The 27,536-nt window shown below is 50.5% G+C and overlaps 10 protein-coding genes across 10 annotated transcripts; 6 read left to right on the top strand and 4 right to left on the bottom strand.

Moving 5' to 3' along the window:
• Positions 1-1,487: 1,487 nt before the first annotated feature.
• Positions 1,488-3,336, top strand: P174DRAFT_456441 (putative PB1 domain protein; the record flags this gene model as incomplete). Its single annotated transcript, XM_024829433.1, has 5 exons — positions 1,488-1,502; positions 1,546-1,698; positions 1,752-2,087; positions 2,136-3,254; positions 3,307-3,336. The coding sequence occupies 5 exons, from the start codon at positions 1,488-1,490 to the stop codon at positions 3,334-3,336; spliced, it is 1,653 nt and encodes a 550-aa protein (XP_024687381.1).
• A 369-nt stretch (positions 3,337-3,705) lies between these two features.
• Positions 3,706-5,079, top strand: P174DRAFT_500389 (putative SNARE protein (Ufe1)). The gene is made up of 3 exons (XM_024830967.1): positions 3,706-3,884; positions 3,936-4,699; positions 4,782-5,079. Exons 1-3 carry the CDS (start codon positions 3,753-3,755, stop codon positions 5,020-5,022), a joined length of 1,137 nt encoding a protein of 378 aa, XP_024687380.1. The 5' UTR covers positions 3,706-3,752; the 3' UTR covers positions 5,023-5,079.
• Positions 5,080-5,321: 242 nt separating this feature from the next.
• P174DRAFT_416501 (aspartate aminotransferase) lies at positions 5,322-7,034 on the bottom strand (the record flags this gene model as incomplete). Its single annotated transcript, XM_024824509.1, has 5 exons — positions 5,322-5,417; positions 5,602-5,912; positions 5,965-6,442; positions 6,526-6,657; positions 6,726-7,034. The coding sequence occupies 5 exons, from the start codon at positions 7,032-7,034 to the stop codon at positions 5,322-5,324; spliced, it is 1,326 nt and encodes a 441-aa protein (XP_024687379.1).
• A 2,031-nt stretch (positions 7,035-9,065) lies between these two features.
• On the bottom strand, positions 9,066-10,854 carry P174DRAFT_456438 (RING-H2 finger protein; the record flags this gene model as incomplete). Its single annotated transcript, XM_024829432.1, has 5 exons — positions 9,066-9,434; positions 9,503-10,071; positions 10,126-10,525; positions 10,577-10,749; positions 10,788-10,854. 5 exons carry the CDS (start codon positions 10,852-10,854, stop codon positions 9,066-9,068), a joined length of 1,578 nt encoding a protein of 525 aa, XP_024687378.1.
• Positions 10,855-16,581: 5,727 nt separating this feature from the next.
• P174DRAFT_456437 (uncharacterized protein) lies at positions 16,582-18,573 on the top strand (the record flags this gene model as incomplete). Its single annotated transcript, XM_024829431.1, has 4 exons — positions 16,582-16,992; positions 17,060-17,675; positions 17,730-18,078; positions 18,156-18,573. 4 exons carry the CDS (start codon positions 16,582-16,584, stop codon positions 18,571-18,573), a joined length of 1,794 nt encoding a protein of 597 aa, XP_024687377.1.
• A 635-nt stretch (positions 18,574-19,208) lies between these two features.
• Positions 19,209-20,744, top strand: P174DRAFT_437202 (phytanoyl-CoA dioxygenase family protein). Its single transcript, XM_024826225.1, has 4 exons — positions 19,209-20,059; positions 20,101-20,204; positions 20,231-20,373; positions 20,525-20,744. The coding sequence occupies exons 1-4, from the start codon at positions 19,390-19,392 to the stop codon at positions 20,595-20,597; spliced, it is 990 nt and encodes a 329-aa protein (XP_024687376.1). The 5' UTR covers positions 19,209-19,389; the 3' UTR covers positions 20,598-20,744.
• Positions 20,745-21,108: 364 nt separating this feature from the next.
• On the bottom strand, positions 21,109-21,939 carry P174DRAFT_456435 (uncharacterized protein; the record flags this gene model as incomplete). The annotated part of the gene is made up of 1 exon (XM_024829430.1): positions 21,109-21,939. One exon carries the CDS (start codon positions 21,937-21,939, stop codon positions 21,109-21,111), a length of 831 nt encoding a protein of 276 aa, XP_024687375.1.
• A 1,115-nt stretch (positions 21,940-23,054) lies between these two features.
• Positions 23,055-23,509, top strand: P174DRAFT_447363 (uncharacterized protein). Its single transcript, XM_024828659.1, has 2 exons — positions 23,055-23,242; positions 23,303-23,509. Exons 1-2 carry the CDS (start codon positions 23,066-23,068, stop codon positions 23,384-23,386), a joined length of 261 nt encoding a protein of 86 aa, XP_024687374.1. The 5' UTR covers positions 23,055-23,065; the 3' UTR covers positions 23,387-23,509.
• Positions 23,496-24,801, bottom strand: udpA (UDP-N-acetylglucosamine 1-carboxyvinyltransferase family protein; the record flags this gene model as incomplete). The annotated part of the gene is made up of 4 exons (XM_024831508.1): positions 23,767-24,801; positions 23,649-23,731; positions 23,558-23,624; positions 23,496-23,518 (listed from the first exon to the last, which is right to left on the bottom strand). Exons 1-4 carry the CDS (start codon positions 24,788-24,790, stop codon positions 23,496-23,498), a joined length of 1,197 nt encoding a protein of 398 aa, XP_024687373.1. The 5' UTR covers positions 24,791-24,801.
• A 207-nt stretch (positions 24,802-25,008) lies between these two features.
• On the top strand, positions 25,009-26,327 carry P174DRAFT_447361 (putative UDP-N-acetylmuramate dehydrogenase; the record flags this gene model as incomplete). The annotated part of the gene is made up of 1 exon (XM_024828658.1): positions 25,009-26,327. One exon carries the CDS (start codon positions 25,009-25,011, stop codon positions 26,077-26,079), a length of 1,071 nt encoding a protein of 356 aa, XP_024687372.1. The 3' UTR covers positions 26,080-26,327.
• Positions 26,328-27,536: the final 1,209 nt, after the last annotated feature.

Genomic DNA, 27,536 nt, shown 5'->3' with positions numbered 1-27,536 from the left:
TAGAATGGCCTGACAAGAGTAGAGAATAAGAGAAACTCCCTTGAAGGCAGAGCGAATGTGATGGTAAATGGTGGCCCCGCATTGATCGGGACGGGCCTTTTTGCTGGAGCCCGTCAATCAGACCTTCGGACCACCAAGGACAAGGGCCCGTTCGCCTTTCTTCACCCTTGATTGCTCAACTTACTTCGTGATTATCGAATCTTGTTGCACACTTCTCGATCAAATCAGATCCCTTGAATGAGGAGGAATTCCATTTTCTCCCCTCATCCAAGTCGCCGATTCCTCCGTGAGCCGTTCCTCAACGTCCTGTCGGGCTACGCACCTGCAGGGGAAAGCTAATAATATACTAATATAAGTGGATGGGATAATCCTCATGACAACCATCCAGGATGATTATGCTTCTCGACGGTGGGCGCTTACGGCTATTCAGGAGCATCAAATCATCAATTGAACTGCATCCCTCTTCTCCGTCACGTCCTTGGCAACTGTCCACTCTGATCAACGACGGTAATTCTTCCCCCTTTCCCGTGAATTTCCAGAGTTTCCCAATTCCGTGCTCATCTCCGATTTAGTAGTACTCGACTTATGCCTCTGACATTCCTGTTCGGTACAGAACGCTAGCCGGCTTCTCCTCAGTTGAGAAAGGTGGACAGACTCTTGGGACTGATTCGTATCCTTGCCACTTTTCTTCTGTTGCAGGCCCCATCTCTCAACGTTCCTTGCTTCTCCCTTTTTTTGCCTCCCTGCTTAATTATTTTTTTTATGACGACTCCTTGTCGCTCATCCTGTCCTGCCAATCTCTCTTGAAGACTTCGTATCAGTCATCGTTCAGAGCGGCCAGGTGCTTGAGAATAGAAAAGACTCTGAAAGCATCTTGACCGCACAGCAATCCGAAGGATCGATCAATCCATATGACATACTGTGCTCATTCCTTACTAGCAGATTTTGGGCTTTCGGCTCTCTTAGACCAGCGGATGATCTAATTATAACTTTCGACCTATCGTTCGTCCAGGATCACGAGGGGATTAAGATTCCCGGGATCGGCTGGGCATTCTGTCCAGAATAGCAGACCTTCGGATTGCAAAAGACAGGCTATCTAGCTGCTGGGCACTCAAGCCACAAAGTACCACCACCGCACCACGAGAGAAGGGCTTCGTCCTGGTTCTTCAAAGGCCCTGCCCGCCCCGCAGCTTTAGCTCCTACGTGCATCCCGTCGGACTCATTAATACCCCTGCTCACTGCGCCAGCCCACTATCTCGCATATCAGAAAAAACTGGTCAGCCTCTTGGCTTCCAGTGACCGCCATATATAACATAACCCTGCTTTTACTACTCCGGTGTGTGGGTGACCATCATCCGGCTTCCCTCGTCTCGACTCTTGTGAAACACTACCTGGGGCTGAGTGGGACGGGGATATCGTCGGATATAACTGTATCTTCTTTGGTCGTTATTTAGAGGCGCAGACATAGAGTTTGATTCTACGGAAGGATGTCATTGAAACAGGTATGAGTGACCCTCAATCTCGCAAGGCAAATCTGACAGAGAGCAGGAAATTGAGACATGGGTGTTGGCTCTGGAACACTACGACAATCAAGAGTATGAGGAAGCCATACGGATCTTTGGTCATATTGCGGATACCTCCAAGATATTCTTCAATTGTGGAGTCATCTATGCGACGCTGGGAGAACATGAAAAAGCCGTATGTTTATTCATTTAAAGCATTCGATGGCAGTCCACTGAACGTTCAACTAGGTCCAATGTTACCAACGCGCCGTCAGTCTTGACCAGTACCTTGCCATTGCCTATTTCCAAGAAGGCGTGTCAAACTTCCTTCTAGGTGATTTTGAAGAAGCATTGGCCAATTTCAACGACACCCTTCTCTATCTCCGAGGCAATACATCCATTGACTACGAGCAATTGGGCCTGAAATTCCGTCTCTTCTCATGTGAGGTCTTGTTCAATCGGGGACTCTGCTACATCTACCTGCAGCAAATGGGTCCAGGCATGCAGGACCTCGAATACGCAGCGAAAGAAAAGGTCACTCCGGATCACGATGTTATTGATGACGCCATTCGGGAGAGGGCAGAGGTACAACCTATCGTGCCTCAAATGTTGAGTGGTTGCTGACCGAAGCAGGGTTACACGGTGTTCTCGATTCCCGTTGGAGTAGTCTATCGACCCAACGAGGCCAAAGTCAAAAATCTCAAAACAAAGGACTATTTAGGCAAGGCGAGACTGATTGCAGCGTCATCGCAAGGCAACGCGCGGAATGGACACCAACCTACGGATTTGATACGAACTCAATCAGCGTTCGATGACCGACCCGCCGAGAGCATCTCGTTCGCTGCCACGAACCTGGTGCAAAAGAATCTGTCGGGACGAAGTCGTCAGCAGTCGGAACCACCGCTGAACCGCACGTTGTTCCCACCTACACCACCTCCAGAAGGTGACAAGTCTATCACAAAGAGCCCTTCAGGTGGTAGCGTGGGCGCCAACGGTAGACCAGGTTCCGTTCGAGCGGCGCGGCCTCCTCGGCTCAACCTCGATCGACCGGGTTCTCAGCCCAATGGGAGGAGTAGCGCAGACATGCCCGCTTCTGACAAGCCACGGATTGGGACAACTCGTACGGCCTCTGAACCCCGTGGGCCACCCAGCCGACATTATCCACGGGGGCTCAATGGTCCAGAGGCCGACAGATATCTTCCTCCTCGGGAGACAGGAGGCCACAGGAGAGGAACCAGCGAAACAAGTTCTGCATCAGTCCCTCGGAATGGCTACGGTGAGGACGCATGCGGAGTGTACACAAGCCCACGATCTATGGCCAGTAGCGGACGAAGAGGCGTACCTCCTCAGCAGCAACGTTACATTGACGAAGAAGAGGAATACGTGGGCGATATGTGTGGTGCGCATGGTGCCCGCGGCATCTACGAGTCGCCCGGCAGTTCGCAGCGACGAACTAGATCGCCGATCCGAGAGTCAAGGCGAGCCGATTCACGCAGGCCTGATGTCCGCAGATTCCGGATCAAAGTTCATGCTTTCGAAGATACCCGGTATATCATGATCGGGCCCACGTTGGAGTACAGCGAGTTCGAAGCCAAGATCCGGGAGAAGTTCGGCTTCCGCTCGCTTCTACGAATCCGAATGCAGGATGAAGGCGACATGATTACGATGGTGGATCAGGAAGATTTGGAACTCCTACTGAGTTCGGCCACTGAGGCAGCTCGGAAGGAGGGCAGCGAGATGGGCAAGATGGAGGTGAGTCCGATCCAACGCATTTGTGAAACGACCCGTAACTGACTGGTTTTAGATATGGGTTGAAGAAAGACCAATGATATAGTTCTGAAGGTGTTTTTTAGGAGAATTCTCTGGCTAGAGATGAGCAGAGAGCCAGGCTCTGCTGTTGCATTCTTGGTGCTGTCAGTGCTGATTTTCTATGTTGCATGATTTATACCCTTTGATGATTCGTACGAGCGGGATGATATTATGTATTTATATGGATACCCAGTGATAGCTGATATGCAGCGTACTCCGAGTACATTTGTCACACCAATTGTTGTAGGATGTAATGCGATAACTTGACAGTATCTTAGCTAAAGACTAGGGCACGTCGGATCACGGGAGTGCGGACAGCGATAGAGACCCACTGCGCAGTGACGTTGATTGTTGACAGCGAGGCTTCATCTTTTGTTACTTCTCTCCAGCCACAGCTCATCACAATCTCCGTGAAATCGGTTACTGAGGGATTATTTCGAAATGACCGACATTACCTCAGACATCAATCAACTCCTCAAGGACAGACATGCAAATAGCACAATCCCTAAGGGGGAGCCTCGTCCCCCGTCCATCGCAACAGCCGACGAGTTCCTCAAAGAAGCATACCGAATAGTCAGCGTGTCCCCGCCCTCAAATGTTCGAACAGATACTAACACGCAGTAGAACTCTCACATCCACTCTCTCCTCCTCTACCTCCAATCCATCCGCCACTCCTACCTCTCCACAACCCAACCGTCCACCCCGCACCACCACCTCCCTCCGCACCAGCCCAACCACCTCTACCCCGGCCAGCACCAGCACCCCCAAAGCAAACCCCTCACCGACACCGAACGCGACTCCATCGACTCCTCCACCGCCCTCCTCCTCCGCGACCTCTCCACCTCCATCGCCAACCTCTCCACCGCCGAATCCCTCCGCCAGGAAACCGAATCCGGCCTCCTCCGCAAGAAACACCGCGCCCCGTCCGCCCTCCTCCGCTGGGCCGCCGGCGCCAGCGCCCTCGCAAACACTCCCTCCGAGAACAAATCCCCCGAGCAGATCGCCGATGAAGAGCGCGCCCGAACCCTCCGCACCGTCCGCGAGAGCATCCTCTGGTTCCTGCGGCGGGGGCTCGAGCGCGCGGCCGAGGCGCAGCGCGATATGGTCGAGAAGCGCATCGAGCGCGTCCGCGAGAAGGAGAAGAGCGTGCTGTATAAGAGTGAGGCGGGCGGGGTTCGGTCTGTCCCTGCCTCTGTTCCTGTAGCTGTGTCTGTGTCTGGCCCTGGCTCGGGGCCGACAATCGCGGACCCGCACTTGCGTGGAGCGACGCTGAGCGAGACCGAGACGGCGGCCATCGAGGCGGAGCTGTCGCCTGAGCAATTGCAGTTGTTTGCCGAGGAGAATGATCTCATGCTAAGGCAGTATGAGGATGCGTTGAGTAAAGTGCAGTACGTCCATATTTATGTTCCACTCTTATCTTACACTCTGGTGGGAGTAAATTTGGGCGAGATGCTAATGGTGTTTGTGCAGGAATGCTGAGAAATCGCTCCTGGAGATCTCCTCCCTCCAGCAGACGCTGGTGTCGCATCTGTCGACGCAGGAGGAGCACATCGAGCAGCTGGTCATGGATGCTTCGACGACGACAACGAACATTGGACAGGGGAACAAGGAGCTGAAGCGCGCGACGCAGCGGCGGAGTACGGCGCAGGCGGTGTTTTGGGGGACGGTGGGACTGTGTACGTGGCTTGTGGTGTGGGATTTGATTTTTTAAACTGGCTGGCTGGCATGGCATTACTGGACATACATATTACTACGATACCATTCTAATCAGATGCATCATTGATAATACGTGTGGTTCAGAATGAGTTCATTCAGGAAAACCCTCGCTCAGGGCGATCTACATATGCGAGTAGAGTAACGGTTCAATCCGACGGGCCATGCAGAGTAAAAAAGAAAACACATTCCATCCGAAGATGCGAAGGGGGTAATTAGAATGGATAAGAGATGCGGACGAGTCATGACGGGGGACGGATATCTGGCGAAGAAATGAGCAGAAGCGAAGCGAAGCGATTATGAGGTCTCCCGGACGACGCTGTCGACCGCTTCGGCGAAGTAGTCAATGTTATGTGTGTTGAGGCCCGCCATAGAGATACGGCCGTTCTTGGTCTAGAGAATAAAAATTATTAGCTTGTCGTCTCGCAGTCAAAGGGGAGGTGGAGCTAATTGTGTAGCCCGTTTAAGGGGCTGCAACTGCCGTGGCTGTGGTCCGAGGAGTGGGTGGAGAACCCCAGAAATTGCGGTGTCTAGCGGGCGCCGCTGCCTGCGGAGCTATAAAAGGAGAAACACTTACCATGTACACGTGCCACTTTTCTCTGAGGATCTTGACCTGCTCTTCGGTCAACCCGGTGAAACTGAACATGCCGATTTGACTGGTGATGTGTTCCCAGTTGCCGGGGGTGCCCTTTGCCTCGAGGCGCTCCCGCAGACCCTTGCGCATCTCCGCGATACGGCCGCTCATCGTCCGGAGGTCCTCCTCCCACTCGGCAAAAAGCTGGGGATCATTGAGGATGCGGCTGGCGATGCGCGCGCCGTACGCGGGCGGGTTAGAAATCTCCGAGCGCTGCAGGATGGCTAGCTGGGAGGCGATGTGGGCGTTGGCGGCTGAAGCGTCGGGCCGGGGCCGAAACGAAGTGGAAGGCGCCGGCGCGCTGACCGTACAGACCAAAGTTCTTGGCGAAGGACTGGGCGATGCAGAGCTCGAAGCCCTCATCGACGAAGTAGCGGATCGCCCACGAGTCACGGGAGAGATCGCCGGACGCGAAGCCCTGATACGCTGTGTCGAAGAAGGGGAAGTGCTGGCGCTCGCGCAGGACGACCGCGACCTGCTTCCACTGGTCCTGGGTCAGGTCCACGCCGGTGGGATTGTGGGCGCAGGCGTGCAGAACGATGATGGAGCCGGGCGGAGCTTCGCGCAGGGCACCGAGCATGCCGTCGAAGTCGAGACTTTTGGTTTTGGCGGAGAAGTAGGGGTAGTTGGCGAGCTTGAGGCCGACGTTGGTGAAGATCTGGTGATGGTTGGCCCAGGTGGGGCTGGAGAGGTAGACCTTGGGGGGTACGGGGTGGAATTTGGCCAGGAACAATGCGCCCAGGTGCAATGCACCCGTTCCTGAAATGGCTTGCAGTGTGCAGACCTGTTATCAGCCCGCCGATTAGCTATCCCATATCCGACTATGGTCGCAAGGCGTTCCAAGGGAGTGAGCGCGGGTCAACATACACGTTTTTCGCGAATGGCTGCACTATCCGCACCGACTATGAGCTTTTGAGCGGCCGAGGTGAAATCTGGAAGACCTTTGATGGGGAGATATTCATGGTTGAGGTCGGGGTCCTTGCGGATCGCCTCGTCGGCCTGGATCAAATCAATCAGTCAGTCACGGTCTCTTTCATCAGAATGCTGTTACGGGGATGGTGAATCACCTTTTTTACTACAGGAAGAATCCAAGGCTTTGCGTTATTGTCTCTGTAGGCGCCAATGACAAGATCGACCTTTTTGTCGGAGGGATCCTGACGGAAAGCCTGAGCCAGACTGAAGAGAGGATCTTCTGGAGCGGCGGGCACAACGGCCGTGGAGAAGACGGACGGGCTTGAGGAACCCATGATTTGTGAGGAAAGGGAGGCGAGACGATTTCGAGCGATGGAGGATGATGAGGAGGACAGAGAGGAGGATGGAGAGGAGGTAGTAGTTGTAGTAGTTGTAGGAGGAGTGGATAGACGCGGGGAAGACATGGCCGCCGGATGCAGATGAGAATTAAATGACGGGTAAATAATTGGGTATGAGTAATAGAAACACAAAATGCGGGAATTTTTCCTGTTCTGGATCTTCTGTTTTTCGCTCTCTCGAAACAAACTCAGCTATGACTGGGGTTTATTTTTGGAGATTGCTCATTCTCCAGTCACAATAGTCATACCACTGGGAATTCTGCTTGCGTTCACCGGGCGGAGCGATCCGGTCAACTGATAAGTCTGACAGGCCCAAGAAAGAAGCAGATAAATCCCGACGGAGTTATTTCACGCGTCCTTAATAATATGATAGTCAGGGAATGCGATATATTGAAGATAATGTAGACCGAGAGCAAGATAAGTCGATGAGGGGAAATCCAGTCCCAGTGAGGGGTATCTTTTTATGTCTGAAAAGGGTAATATTGGGGATGGGAATAGTATCAATCTTGATCCTGAGTCAATAATACTCTGACGACTTAAGAACCTGGCCAAAACAAAATAATCAGTCCATTAGAAAGGTACGCATTCTCCCTCCTTTCGCTATTTATGTAAGAGAATCATTCGACCCAAGTTCACCCGACTTGAAGCGTGGTTTTTTCTCCTGACGGCGAGCCGAGGAACTTGTCTGCCCCGATGCCGACTACAACACAATGGCATGACGACATCACATGCTACAGTCTCTATTAAAGCGATTCAAGTATTATGCTCTTAATCCCCCAGATGGTTTACTCAGGAGCTGTCGAGGTACTTTGTAGGGACGGAGAATCTTTTCGACCCTGATTGATATTGGTCGCATGCGTCATGTTCGGCCAACCAACCACCGAGGCTATAGAGTCAGCATCAGCATCTCCATTGTTTCCTTGGTAGTTATCTACTGTAAAGAGCACATGATAACAATTAACAATATTTAACAACCATACAGGTGTAGCCCTCTCTAATCATAATCCTGACTTCTTGACCAGAAGATAACCTATTATTCTTGTTGATTCCTGAACGCCAGAATGCAGAGTCCGGCGAGTTAATAAGGCAAAATGTGTTCATCATCATACCTGCGACCATAATTAACCGACCTCCCCGTAATTCGTAAGATTTTGCTCCAGCTGGCAAAAAACAAAGTCAGGGACCCGGCGGAGTTTCCCCGATCAATCTCAAACAGTTAGATAGAACCAGAGGTAGATGCGCGATTAAATTTCGGTTCTGGCCCGTCATCCACTCCGCGGTTCCTAGTAGGTACCACTACGTACACAGTATTTTCCTTAGGTAGTGTTTGTGATTCTACGGAGTAATAGTACATGCATTCTTTTTCCGGGGTATGTGTGAAATCGTCGGGAAATTCGGTATTCGGGCGGCGGCAATTGCGTAGAATTTTCAAATGTAGCTAATCGGTCAGTCCACTCAAAATGAATGGAGGCAAATACAGACCCCTGCCTTATGACTGCAGAGTTCGGCCCTCATGCCGAATCACAACGCAAGCAAAGAAGAAATCAGCAGCATCGTGGATTTGTGGCCCGCCATGAATCCACCGTCCCCGTCCATTTTCCCCACGGGGTGGCCTATTTCCGAATGAGGAAATTCTGTCGAAGCCGTCGCCGGATTCCGGAACCCTTCGAGGCGGAATGATACTAACACAGATGGTATGTATGCATTCATTCTTGAGTCACGTACATATATGCATAAAGAAGTGAAATCATGCCAAATGCAAAAGATCTTTTTGAGGCCGCTGAAACCAAGACTCCAATCTCCCAAAAACGCCCTGTATCACCCATTTCCGAACCATAACCGTAACCATAACCATGACCATATACTCATCAATCATCCAGACGAAAAGTGAGAAGGGAGCTGTATCCAACAAATATCGGCGGACGGAAGCCACACCTTGCCCTCATGGTACCCCAATTCAAAATCGAAATATAACACAGAAGAATAAATCGTAGATGAATGAAAGTCTTCTATACTGAGGCGGTATGTGCGATTGCACATCGAAATCGATCAGTTGGCATTCAAGTCGCATCGCGGGCGACAATGTCCGCAGCGAATCTATGATTGCGCCGTAGCTTCGACCCCATGTGTGCGTGTTCGTATACGGAATCGCTCGCGTAACCGTGCCGTCAGTCGATTGCGTCGACGCTCTGCCTCTTCGTTGCTAGCGTCCCGGCTGGCTTCCTCCCGTACGCTTCGGAGCGCAGCAAGCCTTTCCTCCACGGTAGCATCGCGCATCCGGCGGGCGTTCAAGGTGCCGTGCAGATAGGAAGATATCCGGCGATGTTGACGACTTGAAGTAGCATCTGCTGCTGGTGCAGTCGCGTTGTCTTGAGATGTATTGTTGTTGTTGTTGTTGTTGTTGTTGTTGTTGTTGTTGTTGTTGTTGTTGTTGCCACCCTCTCCCTGCTCGTGTTCTTCCTCAGCCTGTGGCGGATTGAGGTCGATCCGGCTAATGACATGTTAGCTTTCATATATGAGCGATCATGACATACAACATACCATAATGGACAAGTGCCAGACACGTTGACCAGCCAAGGATCGATACATTCAGGGTGAAATTGATGGTTGCAGGGTAACACGCGGAGGTCCTGACCCTTGATGAAGTCATCCGTGCAAATTGGACAAGAAAAGTTTGGATGTTCGTTCGGCGATTCCGTATCTGTCGCGGGCGTCGTTGTGCCTCGCCGTTCGGAGTCGTTTTCAGCCTTGGCGGTTTCGGTTTCATCATTCCGCTGGCCACCGGTCACAGATGGAGGAGATCCATCGGCAGCGGGTGCCTCTCGACGCTCAATGACCCCTTCCTCCTCGGTCCCGAGAGACATCTCCACATCACCCTTGACGGGGTCTGTCTTGGGGTCAGAACTATCCCCAAATTTGACGATGGGAATCGTATCCAGCATCGCCCTTGCTATCCCTCGCGCTCGACTTTGTCGAGGCCGCCCCGCCGTGTACCGGGGGCCATAGCGTTCCGGATGACGATGGGCTCGGACGGCCCCGGTAATAATGATCGCTAAGAAAAGCGCAGTAATAATGCCAGTGATGCTGTACAGGATGATCATGGCTAGATTTCAGTTGGTTAGGAGGACACTAGCTTCGCGGAAAGAGAGAAACGCACCAGTATTGGGGCTGTCCGTTGACCCGTCCTGGGTCGACGGGGTGACTGTCCCTACGAAGGACATGTTGTAGACAATGCTGAGAGAGCCGTTCCCGTTCTGCTTACTGACTTGAACCCGAAGCGATTCGGCAAATGCTGAGTTCAAAAGGGTGAAAACGTTGGTATATTGGCCGGCAGCGTCGTTGTTCACGGTATAGTTGCAATGGGAAGCAGAATTGCTGTACAGAAGAACCGCGGATGCCTTCTCTTGCGCTGTAAGAAGATTTGATACCGTTGCACTGGCATCCAAATTGCCTGGGTACAGAGACGTGTCACAGCTGACAAAGGCAATATCACCTGTATTCAAACTGAGCGAGTTGTATGCGCCAACATCCACAGGATTCCCAGTGACATTGAACCTCTATGATATCATTAGTCCCATGTGACTTCTATCTCCGAAGATATATCTCACCTGAAGGTCAGTACCGTTTAAATTGATCAAATGTTGGGTCAGAGGTGCGACAATAGCGTGCGACGGAACGGTGTATTGATCGCTCTGCAAATGGAACCTCTTCTGGTTGGTGAACGACAGATCTGCAGAGCTATTCGACGGCAATACGGTACAGCCAGCCGAAGACCCTGTCGCTCGAACGGTGGAGGAGAGAGCAAGGAAGATAATAAACAGAAAAAGGACGAAGAGAAAGAGAAAAAGGAAGAAGGAAACACAGAGGGTATTTGTCTGGGCTCCATTATTGAAAAGGATCAGCCCGGATCGATGGGGGATTTCCCCACGGTGACGAGGCTTACGGAAACAGCGGAGGGCAGTCAACTATGGGGGTGCACAGAATATCATTAGTCACGGATCCTGTACTCCGTGCAGTAATCCACAACGCGAAAAGCACCCGAAAAAAAGAGGGCCAGATAAAAAAGGAAAAAGGAGAAAAGAAATAAGAGGAAAACAGGAAGGTAAAACGACTATCAATGATGGAACAGCCTCTTTCCACGGCGGGGTTGATCCCTTACCAACGGCGACTACAAATTCTAATGCAGGCGACCGAAGGGATAGCCGAATTATTTCAAATAAATAATGCACGACCATTCGACATAGAAAAGGGTGGTAATGGCGGGGCGGGAAGGATTGGATTGAATATGGGAAATAAGAAGCCGAGAAAATCAGAAAAGGTAAAAAGGAAGGGAGCAATTGGGGAAGAAGAGCGCTTGAAACCCGACGCTGTAGCGACAACGGGGCGGATCTGACTATCTAACACCTCCCAGTACCAGTCTTCAGTTTCACTTTCAAGCATCAATCAGCTTGTCAATGGGGCACAACAGGAGTGGGCCCTCACAAGTGATTGACAGCCAGCGGTTGACTAGCGTGAGATGTGCAGGTCAAACACTTAGGTACTTATTTGATGATTTATGTCTTGTGCTGGCCAAAATGTGACGATGCTGATGGACAGCAACTGTCGATCAGCGAGTATTCCCAGCCTTTCCGGCACGATCGGAAAAGGATCCCCCTCTAGGGTTTTAAGTGTGAGATGAGAGGGGGCTATGCATCCATCCTTGGCTCTGTTGCGAGGGTCCCAAAAGTAGGCCAGACCATAAGATGGTCGCAGCTATGAAATAATGGATAGATTGAGGATGGCAGTAAGGATCCAGGAGGATATTGAAGGAAGGTTGAAGAGTGCTAATATTATACAGGAGCAGAAGGACGCTAACTATTGTAGGTACAGTATCCGACCCTTCATAATGACTTTTTGAGGCCAGGATTGAATGAGTTACAAGATTTCGTTAGGTACCGAATATTATTCTGACAGTACTTCCAAATCCTGGGGGAGACAAAGAAGGACAAGACCAGCCATCGAAGCTAAGATAAAAGGATCATCCTCAGCATCGCATGCGATCTTATCCAGCCGTCTTTCTAGGGGCTGTGCTCCCAATAGATCCGATGGATAATGCACAGCGATGCTTTTTGACTTCTCAGCCACTCTTGAGGATATTGTCGTTCCTCGGCAGGATTCTACTGTTCAACAATCTAGCCACGACTACCTAGTACGCAGAGTACTTGGATGCTCTCGCATCCAAACACGAAAAAGGCAGGTGTCCTGGCTGTCTTCTGAATCCAATCATTTCGATGATCTCTCCGGTGCGGGGCTTGCTAATGTCGATCCATGGGATGACGGGACCGCGCTGGCGTAGGCGCAGGAAAGATGAATCATTATTGCAGTTGATGATGATCTTATTAGACTTCATCCTTCAGGTTCCAAGGTAAATTACCTATCTAGCATCGCCCTTTTGATTTCCCAATAAGGGCGAAGAAGATATTCCGATACTCCGCCGAGATGGCAATTAATGCCAGTCGTTGTGGTCAGTCGACTGCTAACTGGCGAGCCAAGTCGGCATATTGTACTGGTAGCAGCAAGTCGGCAAGATGATGAAAAGCATCTGATCATCAGCAGCCATGGAATCATTGCATCATCGCTGGATATAACTCGGCTCTGGATTTGCTGGCCATTGAAGAAGAGTAGATCTCAACCATGGAGACTGTTCTCCGTCACATGGATTTAATTAATAATTACATTGTCATTAACATTGACGATTGACGTTGAAGCAAACCACATGATGCTTATTGTTGACCATCCCATAATTCCACCTTCATTCTCCTTTACTTAAACCGTTTTCTCAGCTTGCTTTTACACTTAACTCAATGCAGCGCATTCGAAGAGTTTCTTGCAAAGATCTCGGTCATGCTGATATCATCAGTACATACGGTCGATGGATCATCATGCTTCTACCTCGCAAATCTCCGGTGATTCTCCGACTATCCATGGTCGTCTCCGGAATCGGACCAAGTACTTGACCAATCCTTATCATATCGTTCTGCACTACTTATCGTAGAAGTAGGCTGGAGGTAGCTTCGTAATCATATTCGGTCGAGAAGAGTCCTAGGCCGCTTATGTCATAGGCTATCAGCATCACCTCTGCCTAATGTTATCTGTTGATGTTGCACTTAGCTGTGTAAACTTGCTGTCGGATAGCCATCACCGAGATACCGACTCTGTTTGCGCGCCCGGTGAGGATTGTCCGGCCTCCAGCGGGCTCAAGCGCCTTACCGCTGGTAGCGAAGAGACTGAAATGACTCAAACTCTCGAATAGAGCACTTCGTCTCCGTAGTAATGATGCTATGGACACGCTAAATCCGAACTGGACTTATATGGACCTACTGGGCTTACTACCTTATCGACCATGTTATTTGAGTCCATCTTTCGCATACATATATGTTACGCTTCGCTCCAGAATCTATTCTCCATTCTTACAACGTCAGGGACAATGAGACCGTCAATATGCGATCAGGTCCAACTTCATCATGATGTGCCTGAAAACAATGGCAGCAATGACAAATATCCCACCGTCTCAAATGCCATGGATTACACTGCATCTTGAATGAATTTCCTGGCCCCTAGGACCTAGACTAATGCGGCTAGTCCAGACTTCCGACTCCAGGCTTCGTATTCTTCTCCTGATGGAGTCCCAGTATGTTTCCTTGGCTGCACTAAGAAGGGAATGCTATCTCGACTTACGAGCTTGGTTACTCATGTCCTGGACTGTGTATGCAGTGTGATTGCGACGCATGCAGTACCGACCTGAGATACCTACACCTGACGCTAGACAAACTCATAGACGGGTGCCTCAGGATATTTTGAGCTTGGTCGACAGAGATTGCGAATGCACACCCAGAAAGCTGAGCGCGGTGAACGAAATTGCGGTGTGTTGGTATAGCTTCTTAGCGAAAGACATTGGTGTCTCAATCTATAGCTCATGCAGACGACAGGACTGCTGAGCGACTTGACCAATGGAAAGATCTCGGGATAGCAGCGATCGACACACTCGTCTTCATCTTGGCGAGACTAGGCAGATAAATCGATCTTGAAAGCAAGTTTCCAAAGCCACCATGCATGTCCATGCATATGGCAAATGAAGCATCTGCATAGAGTTGACATGTCTGGCAGTCACTATCAGGGGAAGATATTGGATCCATGTATCCAATGCGAGAGCCTAGACTAGGTAAGGTACTAGGGCGCGGTTGATTTTGATTTGGGATCTTGAGATGGAACAATCTATAATTCAGATGTCTTGCGCAAACTCACGTCGATAGTAAGTAATCCTGTATATTCGGGGATTCCAATCCTATGCCCCAGAATGATACATTTGATGATTTGACCCGCAAACTCCTGGCGGTTCTATCCGATCAACATGCTAAGAAGCAGATAGCCCTGTGGCTCCACTGCAGTCATTGGTGATTGGTGGAACGAGACGGATCGCATCTCTTTGACGGCAACACTTGGTCCGTGTGCTCCAAACCTGAAAAAGAAAAGAGTGAAGCACAATGATCTGGATGGCCAGTCGCGCCGTCTGGGATTATGCGTGGCAACAGAAAGCAGACGTCTGAAGTGACAAGAGCCTCCGTCTGGTGGGCTTACGAGCCATCGTCTGTGGGTGCTTGATGCGCCAAGGTCGCTATCAAACTTAAATCCAAGCACAATGCCATCCTCTCAATTCTGTTGAACAGATCAATGGTTGCATTGGTTGGCCCATGGAGGTGTCATTGCACATTCCTGTTGATCCGCGGGGATTGCGTACAGATTCTGAGGAAGCGCAGCAGGAATGTGGCAGACGGATGACTACCTGAGCACCTAGTACCTACAACCCAGATACCGACCGTGGAAAACCGGATGAGATCTGACTCGGGGATGTCCAAGCGACAATGCACATCGAACAAAGAAGTAACTGTGGCTCACGGGGTTCGATGGATTGGGCCATCTGACAGTGACCGGCAGTAAGACTGTCTTTGACCTACCTTAGGCTTGGTCTGTCTTGATGAGCGATAGCCCTAATTGAATGAGCCATTTCTTGCAGCCCTGATTTGGCTGGTGACAGTGTCAGATGCCAGACAGTAGATAGATAGACCTTTCGGTGCCAAACTCTAAAGGAAATTCTGGTATGCCAATCATTCCAAGAATGGAGCTAGAAGATAGGGGTAAAGAAGGAGAAGTCAAAACATGTCCATCTAACTTGACCAAAGAGGAAGTGGCAGTACATATCTGGATGTTTCTTTGACATTCTGAAATAACGGAGGGGCATTGTGAGTATTTTTCTCCGCGGACTCTCTGACGACGAAAACAAACCCTTATATATACGTAGTTATAGATGTAGTCTAACAGCGACATCAAAAATCGATCACTTCATGGTTACCTAGTATCCAGAACGGAAAGTTCGTCAGGATCGATACCAACGACCAGGATACCTCTGCTGTAAAAGATGACACCGGATGAGGCAGCACCAGCCATGACCCATCACAACACACTGAAAGACCAAATTTAGCAGCGGCGCGTCCCATAGGCTAAGAAGGCCTGGATTAACTTATCCGCTGCCTGTCCCCGCTTCTATTCGAGGCCTCGACCATCCACACGCCCATTGCCCGTGTCAGCAGCTCCCTTGATTGGCTGATGGTGGTCCAGAGGCGTGGAGGTTCCCTGCTGAGAGCCTGAGGAGGTGGATTTCTCTGTTTGGCCTAGAGTCGAGGCCTTGAATCGACCCAGAGGATGGCTTATCCTCCTTGTGGCCGTAGGTTCAGTACCTTAATACTCCCATAGGCATAATTGTTATTGTTGCTTGCATTAAAGTGATCTTGAAAGGAAGTTTCACTTGAACAGAAAAAGGAATTAGGCGGGCAAAAGCAAAAAAGAAAAGAAAAGGAAAAATAAGAGGAAAAAGGAACTAAAATTCAAAACTTCATGTCTCGTACTCTTAGGTACTCTTTTCTTGGTGATGCTGTATTTTCTCTCCATTATTATTCCCTCTTTCTCTCTCCTCTTTTCCCTTTTCCCTTTTCTACCTACTGAGTGACTACTTACGGAGTACCTATTTACCTATCAGTCCCCTCCTTGTCCGACCTTTTGACCCCAGCAACTTAGGAAGAGAGGTCTCAATCATCTGCTTGGCGGGTCGTTCCGTTGCAAAAAAGTGCACAACATGCGATTGCCATAGATAATCAAGATTCTTACTGGTGATCCTCAACCATCATAATCATAGTACCTTAGGCAACCCCGACAAACCACCATAATATAGCAGAACGTTCCGGAACAAGACTTACAGAGTCATAAACCCCAAGCCGTTTGATGGCTCGGCGACAGAACAGTTGACAACGCATTCACTTGATTGATTCTTTGGCTTCTGACATGAACACTTCGCTCTCCTCGACGAGACCGTCCCCTCGTCTTCCTTTTCGGACATCCAACAGCTCGGAGTCGCCATCTCAATCCGGTGATTCTGCATCAGTATGACATCTCTAGCTGTTTCGTCCGTTTCTGAGGCTTCCCAGTCTCCTCAAAACAATCAAATGGCTATCAATCTGTGGGAGAAACGATTTGAGAAGAGACATTTTTCTTCGTAAGTTTCCTCACATCCCTCCTTCACATGTTGGACACCACGTCGGCTGGACGGTTGTCATCATCATCATATCGCCTTGCAACATTCCAGAGCCGAATTTCTAATCCACTGGCCCTCAGGGACCCCGTAATTGCAAAACTCGACATTGAATGCAATGAATTGGCTCAGACCTGGAAAAAATTCCACGAACATCTGCCGCAGCAAGATCAGGTCGGCTTCGACGAATGCCTTCAAGAGTTCCGCGATGTCTCGGCCATGATAGGCAATGTGCAGAATGTCTGGATGTCTACCCCACGCCAGCACGTGTTTAACCGTTCCATGGCACTCTGTGATCAGTTCATCTCGTCTGTCCATCTGCATTTAGTGCTGCTGTCGGCCCTTCCTAGAAACGAAGCTTACATTGCTCTATTCCACGGTGTCTTGCAGTCAGTCATCAAAGTAAGGTTTTTGTACCAAACTTTCTCGTTTCTTTGAGTAAGAGTGACTGATCAACGGGATGCAATAGGCTTCTGCCGATTACCCCAGAGTCATTGAAGGTCTTCTCGCAATCCTGCTTCAGATCAATGATTTCGTTCGCCTTCCAGTGGGAGACCATGATCTCTCATCGAACAGAGACCTGGTCCTATCTATTGCAAACTTCTACGCTCTCATCTTCCTCTTGCTCGGAGAGTTTATGGATTGGTACATCAGAAAGGCCAAGTGTCGGTTGCTGAACAGTCCTAGTCTGGACCCTTATCTGGATTTCGAGCATTTGCTACGCAGTATTCGACAGTGTGCCAAAGATATCAGCCGCATGCTCACCGACGAGATGGATCTTGATACGGTGGACGGCGTGGGGGAAAACAGCATATTTCAATTACCCGATCTGTTCTTGTGGGAACAGGCTCGACTGAAGCAGATCGGCTTGCAAAAATCGGATCGTCGGTTCGCCGCACAGAACGCTCTCACTCGTCAGTTGATTTGGGAAATCCAGCATGATGCGTCCGCGCGTGCCCAAATGGCTGCCAAGAGAGATGTCCTGCTCTCACAGTTGCTGGACTGTGCCAGTCAAAGTCTCCGCCCGGTCAGCCAACAACACAGTAGTATTACATGCTGGACGACGGTTGCGACGCGCGACTTGGGTATGTATCATTGCTGAAACTTTCTTAGATAAAGCTAATATATTTTTATTGAAGACGATTCACGATTTAATTGGTCTCGCGGCCCGAAACGCAAGTACACCCGAACCGATCTTCAGTTCTCTTCCCGGCATCTCCAGGACTTCTTCAAAGCTAGCGACCAAGTGGCCGACTTCGAATCTGGCGTGGATGTTATCGCTGAAGATAGTGTGCTACAATCCTTACAACAGTGGGCGACAAACACTCATTCGCAGATGCTCGCTGTGGGCGGATCTCCACCCACCACCTTTCCCAACACCGTTGCCCTTTTCTCTGCTTGTTTCGCCACTTTTGCTCGACAGGCACGACTTCCGGTCATTTCCCACTTTTGCTCCCTCCCGACTCAGTCTACAGATGGTTTGACTTTGTTCCAACAAGGTCTTATTGCCCTCGCTTACAGTCTGATACGGCAACTAATCGATTACCTCCCCCGGTTGTGGAGAGCCACGAGGCCTGTGATTTGTGCGTGGAGCGTTTTACATGCTTGAATGGCACCTTTGGCTCGTGGAAAACGGTCCTCTCGCTTATCGATGCGCTTTTGCACTATGCACCACCACTGCTGGTCTGCGTGATTGATGGTCTCGATAAGCTTCAAGACGAATCCACCGATGCCTATATCCGGGATCTGGTTCGGACCTTGATGATCCATACCAGACATCGGGTGGACGATACGGCAGACGGTTCTTGGAACCAAAAGGTGCTCCTCAAGGTTCTCTTTACCGTAGCTGATCGGCCCAGTTCCCTAGTGGAAACGATGTCAGAGAATCAACTCATACTGAGCGAGCCAAAGGGAGCAGACGAGCGGATCCCGACAGATGCCACTCCAGCCTCGGGCGTCGGAGTGGTCATGATGAATGCATGAACGCGACGCATATTGATGAGATGACGTTTAATCTGATGGATAGCATTTTCTTCTTCTGGTTCTCCGTTCAGGTGCAAATTCGGGTCGTCAGCATAGACTTTTGCCCAGGCTGGGTTTGGTTTGGCCATGATATTAGCGACGCTCATGCCGGTACGGCAGCTTTCTTCTCTTGTGTATTGATTCCTAGTGATGTCTTCGTCGCTTCTCTTTCATAGTAACTCTCGGGGGGTGGGGGTAATGTCTCAATTTTCAAGTTGCTGTCTCAAATTTTGCGATATGGGAAAGGACGTGATTTGGCACGGTGGCATCGCAATGTTGAACTCATACCCTGCTGTGAATCTCGTTTCTCGGGTTAGGCATCTGCAAAGTCCCTGTACATCTGTAATAATATGGTTCATGAAGAATTAGGAGCTCATGAGGATGTACGTCCAGTGGTGAATGTCGGAAATTGGTTTCCATGTAGAACCATCCACCGTGCATCGAATTGAGCCTAAATGGATGATATTGACATGTATTTGATTAGACGACTAGCGAATGAGGCGAACCTTACTCAGGAGTATATGATCAACATGCAAGGTAAGATGCGGAGGTCGAATTCCGCCTGATTCATGTTCATCAGTATACGCACCAGAGCACATCGTGAGAGTCGTCATCATCTGTGGAGTCCCAGCTCCATCTGTTCCCCGCAGTTCTTCTGCATCATGATTCGATCCTCGGAATTCAGAACGGAGACAGAGATTATTTAAACAGTTCGACAACGTCGCGCAGTGCTGTGCACTCGGACTACCTGTCGAGACATTGCCACAACACTTCAGGATGAACGGAAATCATTCAGCCATCAGTCGACTCTTCGACACGACTCCCCGAATCGAAGACTTCAAAGAGATATGCAGCCAGACCACCGACAAAGCCTCTTACCCTTTATCCTCAAGCGTTGAGAAGAACATCCCCATCTACGATGTAACCACTCTTGACCACCTCAACGGGGAACTCACCACCAATCTCCAAAACGAATGGCACCACGCCCTCAACGCCGGCCCCGGCATCGTCGTGCTTAAAGGCATGTACCACCCAACCCGCCACGGCCCAACCCTAACAGCTACCACCGAGGCCTTCACCCGCATCATCGCCCAAGAGCGCCTGACCGCAACAAAGAAAGGCGACCACTTCGCCGCCGGCGGCAAAAACGACCGCATCTGGAACTCCTTCAGCAAGCACGCCGTCCTCGACCCCGGCTCTTTTGTAGCCTACTACTCCAACCCCTGGCTGCGCCTCATCGCCGAGTCCTGGCTCGGCCCAGCCTACCGCATCACAGCCCAAGTCAACATCGTCAACCCCGGCGGCGCCGCCCAGGAATCCCACCGCGACTACCACCTCGGCTTCCAGGACGCCGCCGCCACCGCCCGCTTCCCGCGCACCCTGCACCTCGCCTCGCAGTATCTCACGCTGCAGGGGGCCGTCGCGCACAGCGACATGCCGGCGCGCAGTGGGCCCACTCGCTTCCTCCCCTTCAGCCAGTGCTTTGAGCCGGGTACCTCGCGTGGCGGGGGGAGGAGTTCCGGGCGTATTTCCGGGAGAACTACGTCGCGCTGCCGCTGGAGCTGGGGGACGGGGTGTTTTTCAACCCGGCGGTGTTCCATGCGGCGGGGCGAATGAGATGGCTCCCGAGGAAGGGCGGCCGGGCGGGGGTTTCCAGCGTAAGGCGAACCTGTTGCAGATTAGTTGTGCGTTTGGGAAGACGATGGAGAGCATTGATACGGTGCCGATTGTGGAGAGGTGTTGGCGGGATATGGTGCGGCGGTGGGAGGCGGCGGGGGACGGCTGGATGCGGAGCTTGAGGCCCTGGTGATGGCTGTTGCGGATGGGTATCCGTTTCCCACGAATCTGGATAGGAGGCCGCCGGCTCCGAGTGGGATGGCGCCGGAGAGTGAGCAGGAGATTGTCCTGAGAGGGTTGAAGGAGGGGTGGGGGTGGACAGGGTGGTGGAGGAGTTGAAGCAGATGAAGAGGGATTCCAGTGCTTGATCTGTTGCTGGTAGATAACCTAGAAGTACTGTCAATGGAACGACCTATGAGGCAATGGCCACTTGGAAGGGTTCTCGGGTCTGAGGGGATGTACGTTTGATCATACAAGAGCATATTGGAAATCTAGTAGTAGCATGATCATCAGCCTTTGATATTCTTCTTTTGTTTCATATGCAATTATTGACATTGATGACTTGATTCGTAAGAGACCATGACATCAAAGTAAATTGCTATTCCTAATAACAAAAGAAACCAGCGGTAAGTACATATTCTGTCCAACCTTGAAGCTGACTGATCGACTCATGCTTCTCCAAAGCGACACTTTTCATCAAGTCATCCACCGCGTTGTATGCACCTCGACCAGCACAAGCATGTGTATCAGCAGGATATCTCGCAATGTGAAACAAACGAAGGAAGAGCAACTATTTGAACACACTTCATGTCAGTTAAAGCATACTCCAAGACTCATGCATAGCTCACCTCCTGAAGACACCGTTCGAACTTCTCACACCTAATCAAGACCAGCAGGATGCTCGAAGACCACGCGAGGCCGACGACCGGTGTCTCCACGAAAGAGCTTTTTGCCTCTCACCCCTTCGAGCAAGGTCCTGTCATCCGGGTTCCGCAGGATCCTGTCTGGATCGCCAACGAAGCGCAGGGTACTGAGATTCTGAAGAGCCAATATGTGGTGGAATCCCCAAAGAATATCCAAAATAAGCTCATTGGGAAGAACAGGACGAGCAATGCTGATGAACTTTTCTCCGAACTCAAGTCTCTCCTCGCTGACGAACAGGATGATCTCCAGGATATCGACGTGCTTCATGAACCGGAGAAACACAGACACCCATTTCAGAGTAGGTCTCTCCTCAATGGTACAAGGGTAGTTAAGAGGTGGGAGCTCGAACGACAGCCGACGGACAAACTGCTCTCGACGCGGGCCAATATTGCATAGAAAGCTGGTGGGCAAGCCCAGCCGTCCGTTCTTGGGAAAGCAGAAGAATGTCTCAGAGTAGAAGAGGGGCATCGCTTCTTTGTATACGTCTTTGCTGACGCTGAGGATGGCCAGGAATTCTTGAGGCGTGTAGCGATACTCGTGGAGACGATGCTGGTCTTCTTGGGAGCGGTATTCGTTTGGAGCTCCTCTGTAGACGGAGGCATGGGGTTTGGCTGGATGGACGTACACCTCAAAGGCTTTGCAGGGGGGAACATCTGTGTTTTCACTGAGCCTGAATTCACTGACTCTGGTTCTCGCGTGGGGATAGATGAAGAACACGCGCCGGTAGATCTCAAGACGCAGTTCACATGGGATCCGAAAGAGGATAGAAGTAGTTGAGTCTGCCATTTTGATGACTTCCACAACTTGATCTTTGATTGATGCAGTTCAGTCAAAGGAGAGAGGGTTTAGAGAGGAATCATGGGAAGTTCTGAAGGTTATATAGGTAATGATATAATAAGTGACGTTGATTCACTTGCAACTGTTTATCGCTGTTTTCCGTTAAAATATAGAAGCATTCACCTTTCTCTTATTACGCGAGAAACAGGAAACAAGGAAAAGAGAGAAGAATCTGCCTTTCCCTAGTTTCATTCGCTATTCTCACCTCCTCCGGTGTTTCCCACTTTTGAAGAATGACATGATAATCAATTCACCTATCTACTGTTTTTAGTCGATACTGCTTCTGAGTCCATTGCAAGGCACTTACTGTCTTCAATTTCGGCCTTTCATCCTTTGTCCTTGGAGCTAGATCTCTTTTGGTTTCGAGTCAGACATACCTAGACTCATACCGTCGTTTGCAAGTCGCTTATTTGTGTCTCTGGAAGTCTTCAAAGCGACGCCGAGCTAACTATCGGTGATATATTAGCCTTGGACATCAAATCCAGTGATGAACCAGCTCTTGCTCAGTCACCGAGAGCTATAGCAAATCGATGAACCCATCATCACTTCGAAGCAAATGACTCTACCAGGGTCTACATCAGCGCGGTCTATCCCATCACCACATTGGATGAGCTCCCGCGCGCCTCGATACAACAAAACCATGACTCTTCTAGCCTGGCAATGAACCTACTCATGCACGTTCACAACTCTGCCCAGACCGAAATGGGAATATGCTTATGCTTAATTAAACAGGGTCTGGTGCCCAATCGGCTCCGTGAATGTTGAAGTTAAGCGCTGTCACCTGTCAAGGCAGAATCGAGGCAGGGTTTATTGTGCTAATGGAGTAGTTTTGGATTCTCTATTGACGAGGGGACATGATCTCCCAGAATAAGGTACGAGACCAATCGGCTCAATTACAGTCAGGCTTAAGCGCTGCAATGCCACAGCGGGAATAACGGGAGAAAGCAGGGTCTGCCGCTCTATGTTTATACTCGGATGGCTATTGAAATATAGTACGCATTTGAAAACATAAATAGGCGTACGTCCACCCCGAATTCATGTTATCAAGCTCAAACTCCAAGTCATCACCATCAACATGCAAATCTCCAGTCTCATCTCTCTTACCCTTCTTTCTACCCTTGCCTCCGGCGCAGTCATCCATTCCGATTTCGCGAAGAGCCAGTCCGTCGACTGCCAGAAGCTCCAGGTTGCTCTCAGCGAGGCCGGTGCATACTATCGAGGTAGACTGAGCGGGTACTATGGGCAAGCCTATGTATGTATGCCCATTGAGAAAGTATGAGAAAGCAGTTACTGACTTCATTTGCAAATGAAGATCACCTTTGCCAATAATCTTCATGCACTTGAGAATCTAGGCAGTAGGACGATACGTCAATGCTATGATATGTCGTCTTCCTAGGTTATTGGTGTTCTGACATGAGTGTGTTTACCATACTGTTATATTTGTCCATATACTCTGCATGTACATATAAATAGCCGTCATATGTTTGACACCGAGGCTGTTAAGGCTAATTCAGACCGGCAATTGACCCTGCGGTCTCAAGGTTTCTGAAAACTACTCCTATCATACCCAACTTGTCCCCCAACCGTTCATACCCCCTATCTACATGCTCGATTCCTTGAATGATTGTGACGCCCTCTGCAGATATCGCAGCAATCACCAGAGAAGCTCCTGCCCGGAGATCTGTCGCTGTCACGGTACTTGCAACGAGTCTTTCAACGCCGTGGATTACGGCATTCTGCGCTACAAGCTGTACCTTCGCCCCATGGCCAGTAGACCCGCTACATGGTTGAAGCGTCGCTCAAAGACTGTTTCGTGTATTCGGCTGACGCCCTGCGAGACGGAGAGTAATGTCATGAGCTGCGGTTGGAGATCGGTAGAAAGAGCCGGGTACGGTCCCGTTGTGATATCTATGGCCTTGGGGTTGCTGGCTTTGATTATGATGATGATGGCTGGTGTCTCGAGGGTGATATGAGCCCCAACCGCGCGGAGTTTCTCAATCAGTACGGTCTGGTGCTCTTCGCGGCACCCGTGGACGCGAAGCGGGTTACCCGCCATAGCTCCAAGAATGAGAAATGTCCCGCCTTCGATACGGTCGTCCATCACTTGGTAGCTGTACGGACGGAGCGCGATATCCCTTCCATAGATCGCTAGATGCTCTGTCCCCACGCCGTGGATGACCGTCCCCATGCTGATGAGACAGCGGCACAGATCCACCACCTCGGGCTCTCGCGCGGCGTTGCGGATGTGCGTGACGCCTCTGGCTCGACATGCGGCCAGCATCAGGTTCATGGTCCCAGTGACGGTGGGTGTACGCAGCTGGAGAACTGTGCCTTGCAGCCCGGTACGCGGGACTCGAGCATCAATCGCCCTCTGCGTGAGGGTGATGCATGCGCCGAGTTTCTCAAGGCCGCTGATATGTTCGTCGATTGGACGTTTGCCGATCGTGCAACCGCCTGGGAGTGCGATCTTTGCGTGCCCGAAACGAGCCAAAAGGGGTCCCAGAGCGAGGATTGACGCCCGGAGTGGCCGTGTCAAGCTGGCGGGTAACTCCCGATTTTCCATATGCGTCGTGTCAATCCGCAGGGAGTTTGACCTCCAGGTGACGGTTCCGCCGAGATACCGGAGGATGCTAGCGAGATTCTCGATGTCCGTCAGGACGGGGGCTCTTCCCAGCGTGCTTTCCCCCAAGGCGAGGATTGACGCTGCCATGATGGGCAGTCCTGCGTTCTTGGAACCGGAGATGTAGACATCGCCGACAACGTCACGGCCGCCTTCAATGCTGATGAGATTATGCGCCATTCCTGAATCTTGCAAGGAATATTTTCGTGTCGCTGATTCGCCTTTTAAATCCGACCAGGCGGTGAGGTCCTGCAGCTGTCGTGCAGACTGCAATGCAGAGTCCTCACATGGCGGTCCAATAGCAATGGGCTACTGTCATCAATCTTCAGCTGAAGGTGGTTCAAGCCACTTAAGGGATCAACATCAGCTCATCCCTTTTTGTGAACCATTATCTTGACATGGTCCTGCCTACCGGGACATCGCCTAGACCATTTCGGCACAATGGACAGATGGAGGAATATGTTGATCTGCTCCCCTACAACACATTTCACATTGCATCGACAGCTCGATACTTTGTTCGTGTGCAGCATCCGGATCAGCTAGAGGCATTGGTGCACTCGCCCATATTTCAGACTCGACCCCATTTCGTCCTGGGTGGTGGTAGTAATATTCTATTCGCCAATGATACGTACGAGGGCATCGTGCTGAAAAACGAAACCAGCGGGATAGAAATTGTCTATCAGGATGAGGAGCACACAACGCTTCGCGTTGGTGGCGGGGTCGCTTGGGCAGCACTGGTCTCATACTGCCTCGACCATGACCTTGGGGGACTTGAAAATCTGGCCCTTATCCCAGGCACGGTTGGCGCAGCACCGATACAGAATATCGGGGCGTACGGTGTGGAACTCAGCGATGTGCTGGAAAGTCTGTGCGCAATCGACTTGATTACTGGAGCCAGACGACAGATGTCCAATGCGGAGTGCCAGTTCAGCTATAGGGACAGCGTGTTTAAACATACTTTACAATATGTCTTCATTGCAAGTGTTACGTTAAGACTCACCAATCCTGGCAACCATCGACTGAACACGACATATGGCCCAATTCGACGCATTCTGGAAAACCGGGGAGTGCAAGTCCCCACGATCCAGTCAGTTGCAGAAGCTGTGTGTCTGCTACGCAGGAGCAAGTTGCCTGATCCAGAGTTGCTCGGCAATGCGGGCAGTTTCTTCAAGAACGCAGTCGTCGACCAGCTTGCGTACGACGCTCTGCAGGCGGTTCACCCTACCATCCCTGTCTTTTTGAGGGCAAATGGCTCGAAAGTGATCCCAGCAGCTTGGCTAATTGAGAGATGCGGCTGGAAGGGAAAGAGAATCGGCCGCGTGGGAGTGTATGACCAGCATGCTCTCGTCCTAGTGAACTACGGCAGCGCGAATGGCTTTGATGTCCTGGAATTTGCCAGTCGAATTCGGGAGGATGTGATGGGCCGATTCGGCATTTGGCTTGAGTTTGAAGTAAGGATCGTCACATAAGTTGCGATGAGCAAGAAATCAGTTGGCCCAGACGGAAGTATGAGACCCATAAGAGTGAATGACAAGGGATCCGTGGTTGCGGGGAAAACGTGACGAAATCCAGACGATCTTGACAGATTACTTGGAATTGTGCATGCAGAATAGAATACCTCTCTATGTGTCCACAGCAGGACAATGGCATATGTGGAGGAGTAAGTATGATGCAATGGCAATTAGAGCGATTGCTCTGTATACGTGCATCAGGATGGATGGATGCGATCTGCTCTATATATCTATCTACATTCAAGGCTTGTACCAAGGCTTCACTGATACACTGACAATTAGACTTGACCGTTAGACTCGACCGTTAGACTATAGAGTGATTCGAATCTACCAGAGTCACGGATCTTCCACAATCCATACCAGTCTAGGCTGAGCAGACTTTTACTAGGACTCAGCTAAGACGAGGATGAAACGGTGGCTTGTCGGGCTTGTCCGTTTGAGACTATTACGATACCAGAATAGTCCCTACTTTAGTCTACCTCAATAAAAATCGACACTGTGGGTGGCACTAAACCCTAGCGGCCAATAGCCACTTGCTTCTATTTGCCCTGCAACGCTGATTGATTGATTAATTTTCCTAATGGTTTATTCTATTTGATTGTAAACAGGCTGCAACTTTTGAGATCTTTCCCACTCATATACGGGTCTAGCTTCTCTTAAGTATGTATGCACCTCTAGTATATCGTCTGTATTAGGATATTCCTGGTCATTGCTGAGGAACCACATTCATGGTAGCAGGAATGTAACCACGCGCAAGAATGCCGGTCTCCTAGAAACGCGTCGACAATCTGACGGTCAAATCGGCTGGAAGTCCCTGGCACCGATGAAAATAGCACGGAGTATGATGTGATGATTGATCCACTGCCTCGACGACGACTGATCGGTGGCGTTCTGTTCCTGGAATGGTGAAACATTGCCCCAATAGAATTTTACTTGTCTCTCTCCCGTGAGCCATTGTCCATGGTTGATGCCTTTAGTGAAATATTTTTATTATTAGACGCTTCCATTCTATGGGTTATTGCCTCAGGCCCCGTTTTCCTTTCCTCCTCATTCCTTTTCTCCATCGAATCTCTCTTCTCCTCGCTCAGTCTGTTTCGTTTCTTTTTCTTCGATCTGATCTTCATCGCATTAGATCATACTGACCTCTCGTTCCCCATCTGGCCACTAACTCCAGTCTGTCTTTCCAATCGCTCAATCGCATTCTCTCTTCTTCTTCTTCTGGTCTTTCTTGCTTCGCTTGGTTCGGCCCACCACTCCACTACGTCCCCGCACGCCGTCGGCCTCTGCTTCTTTCGCTTGTGTACGAGTCTACGTAGTTGGTCAATCCCTTGGAGGCGCGGATTCAGAACGGCCTCGCGCCTAATCAGATTGCTTTCTCTGGATCGACGAGTCGATCTCGGGTTGAGAATAGCTCG

This window comes from Aspergillus novofumigatus, assembly GCF_002847465.1.
Source record: "Aspergillus novofumigatus IBT 16806 chromosome Unknown P174scaffold_1, whole genome shotgun sequence".
NCBI classification, from domain to species: domain Eukaryota; kingdom Fungi; phylum Ascomycota; class Eurotiomycetes; order Eurotiales; family Aspergillaceae; genus Aspergillus; species Aspergillus novofumigatus.
The sequence above is the reverse complement of the archived record's forward strand: the minus strand, read 5'-3'. Positions and strand labels throughout refer to the sequence as shown.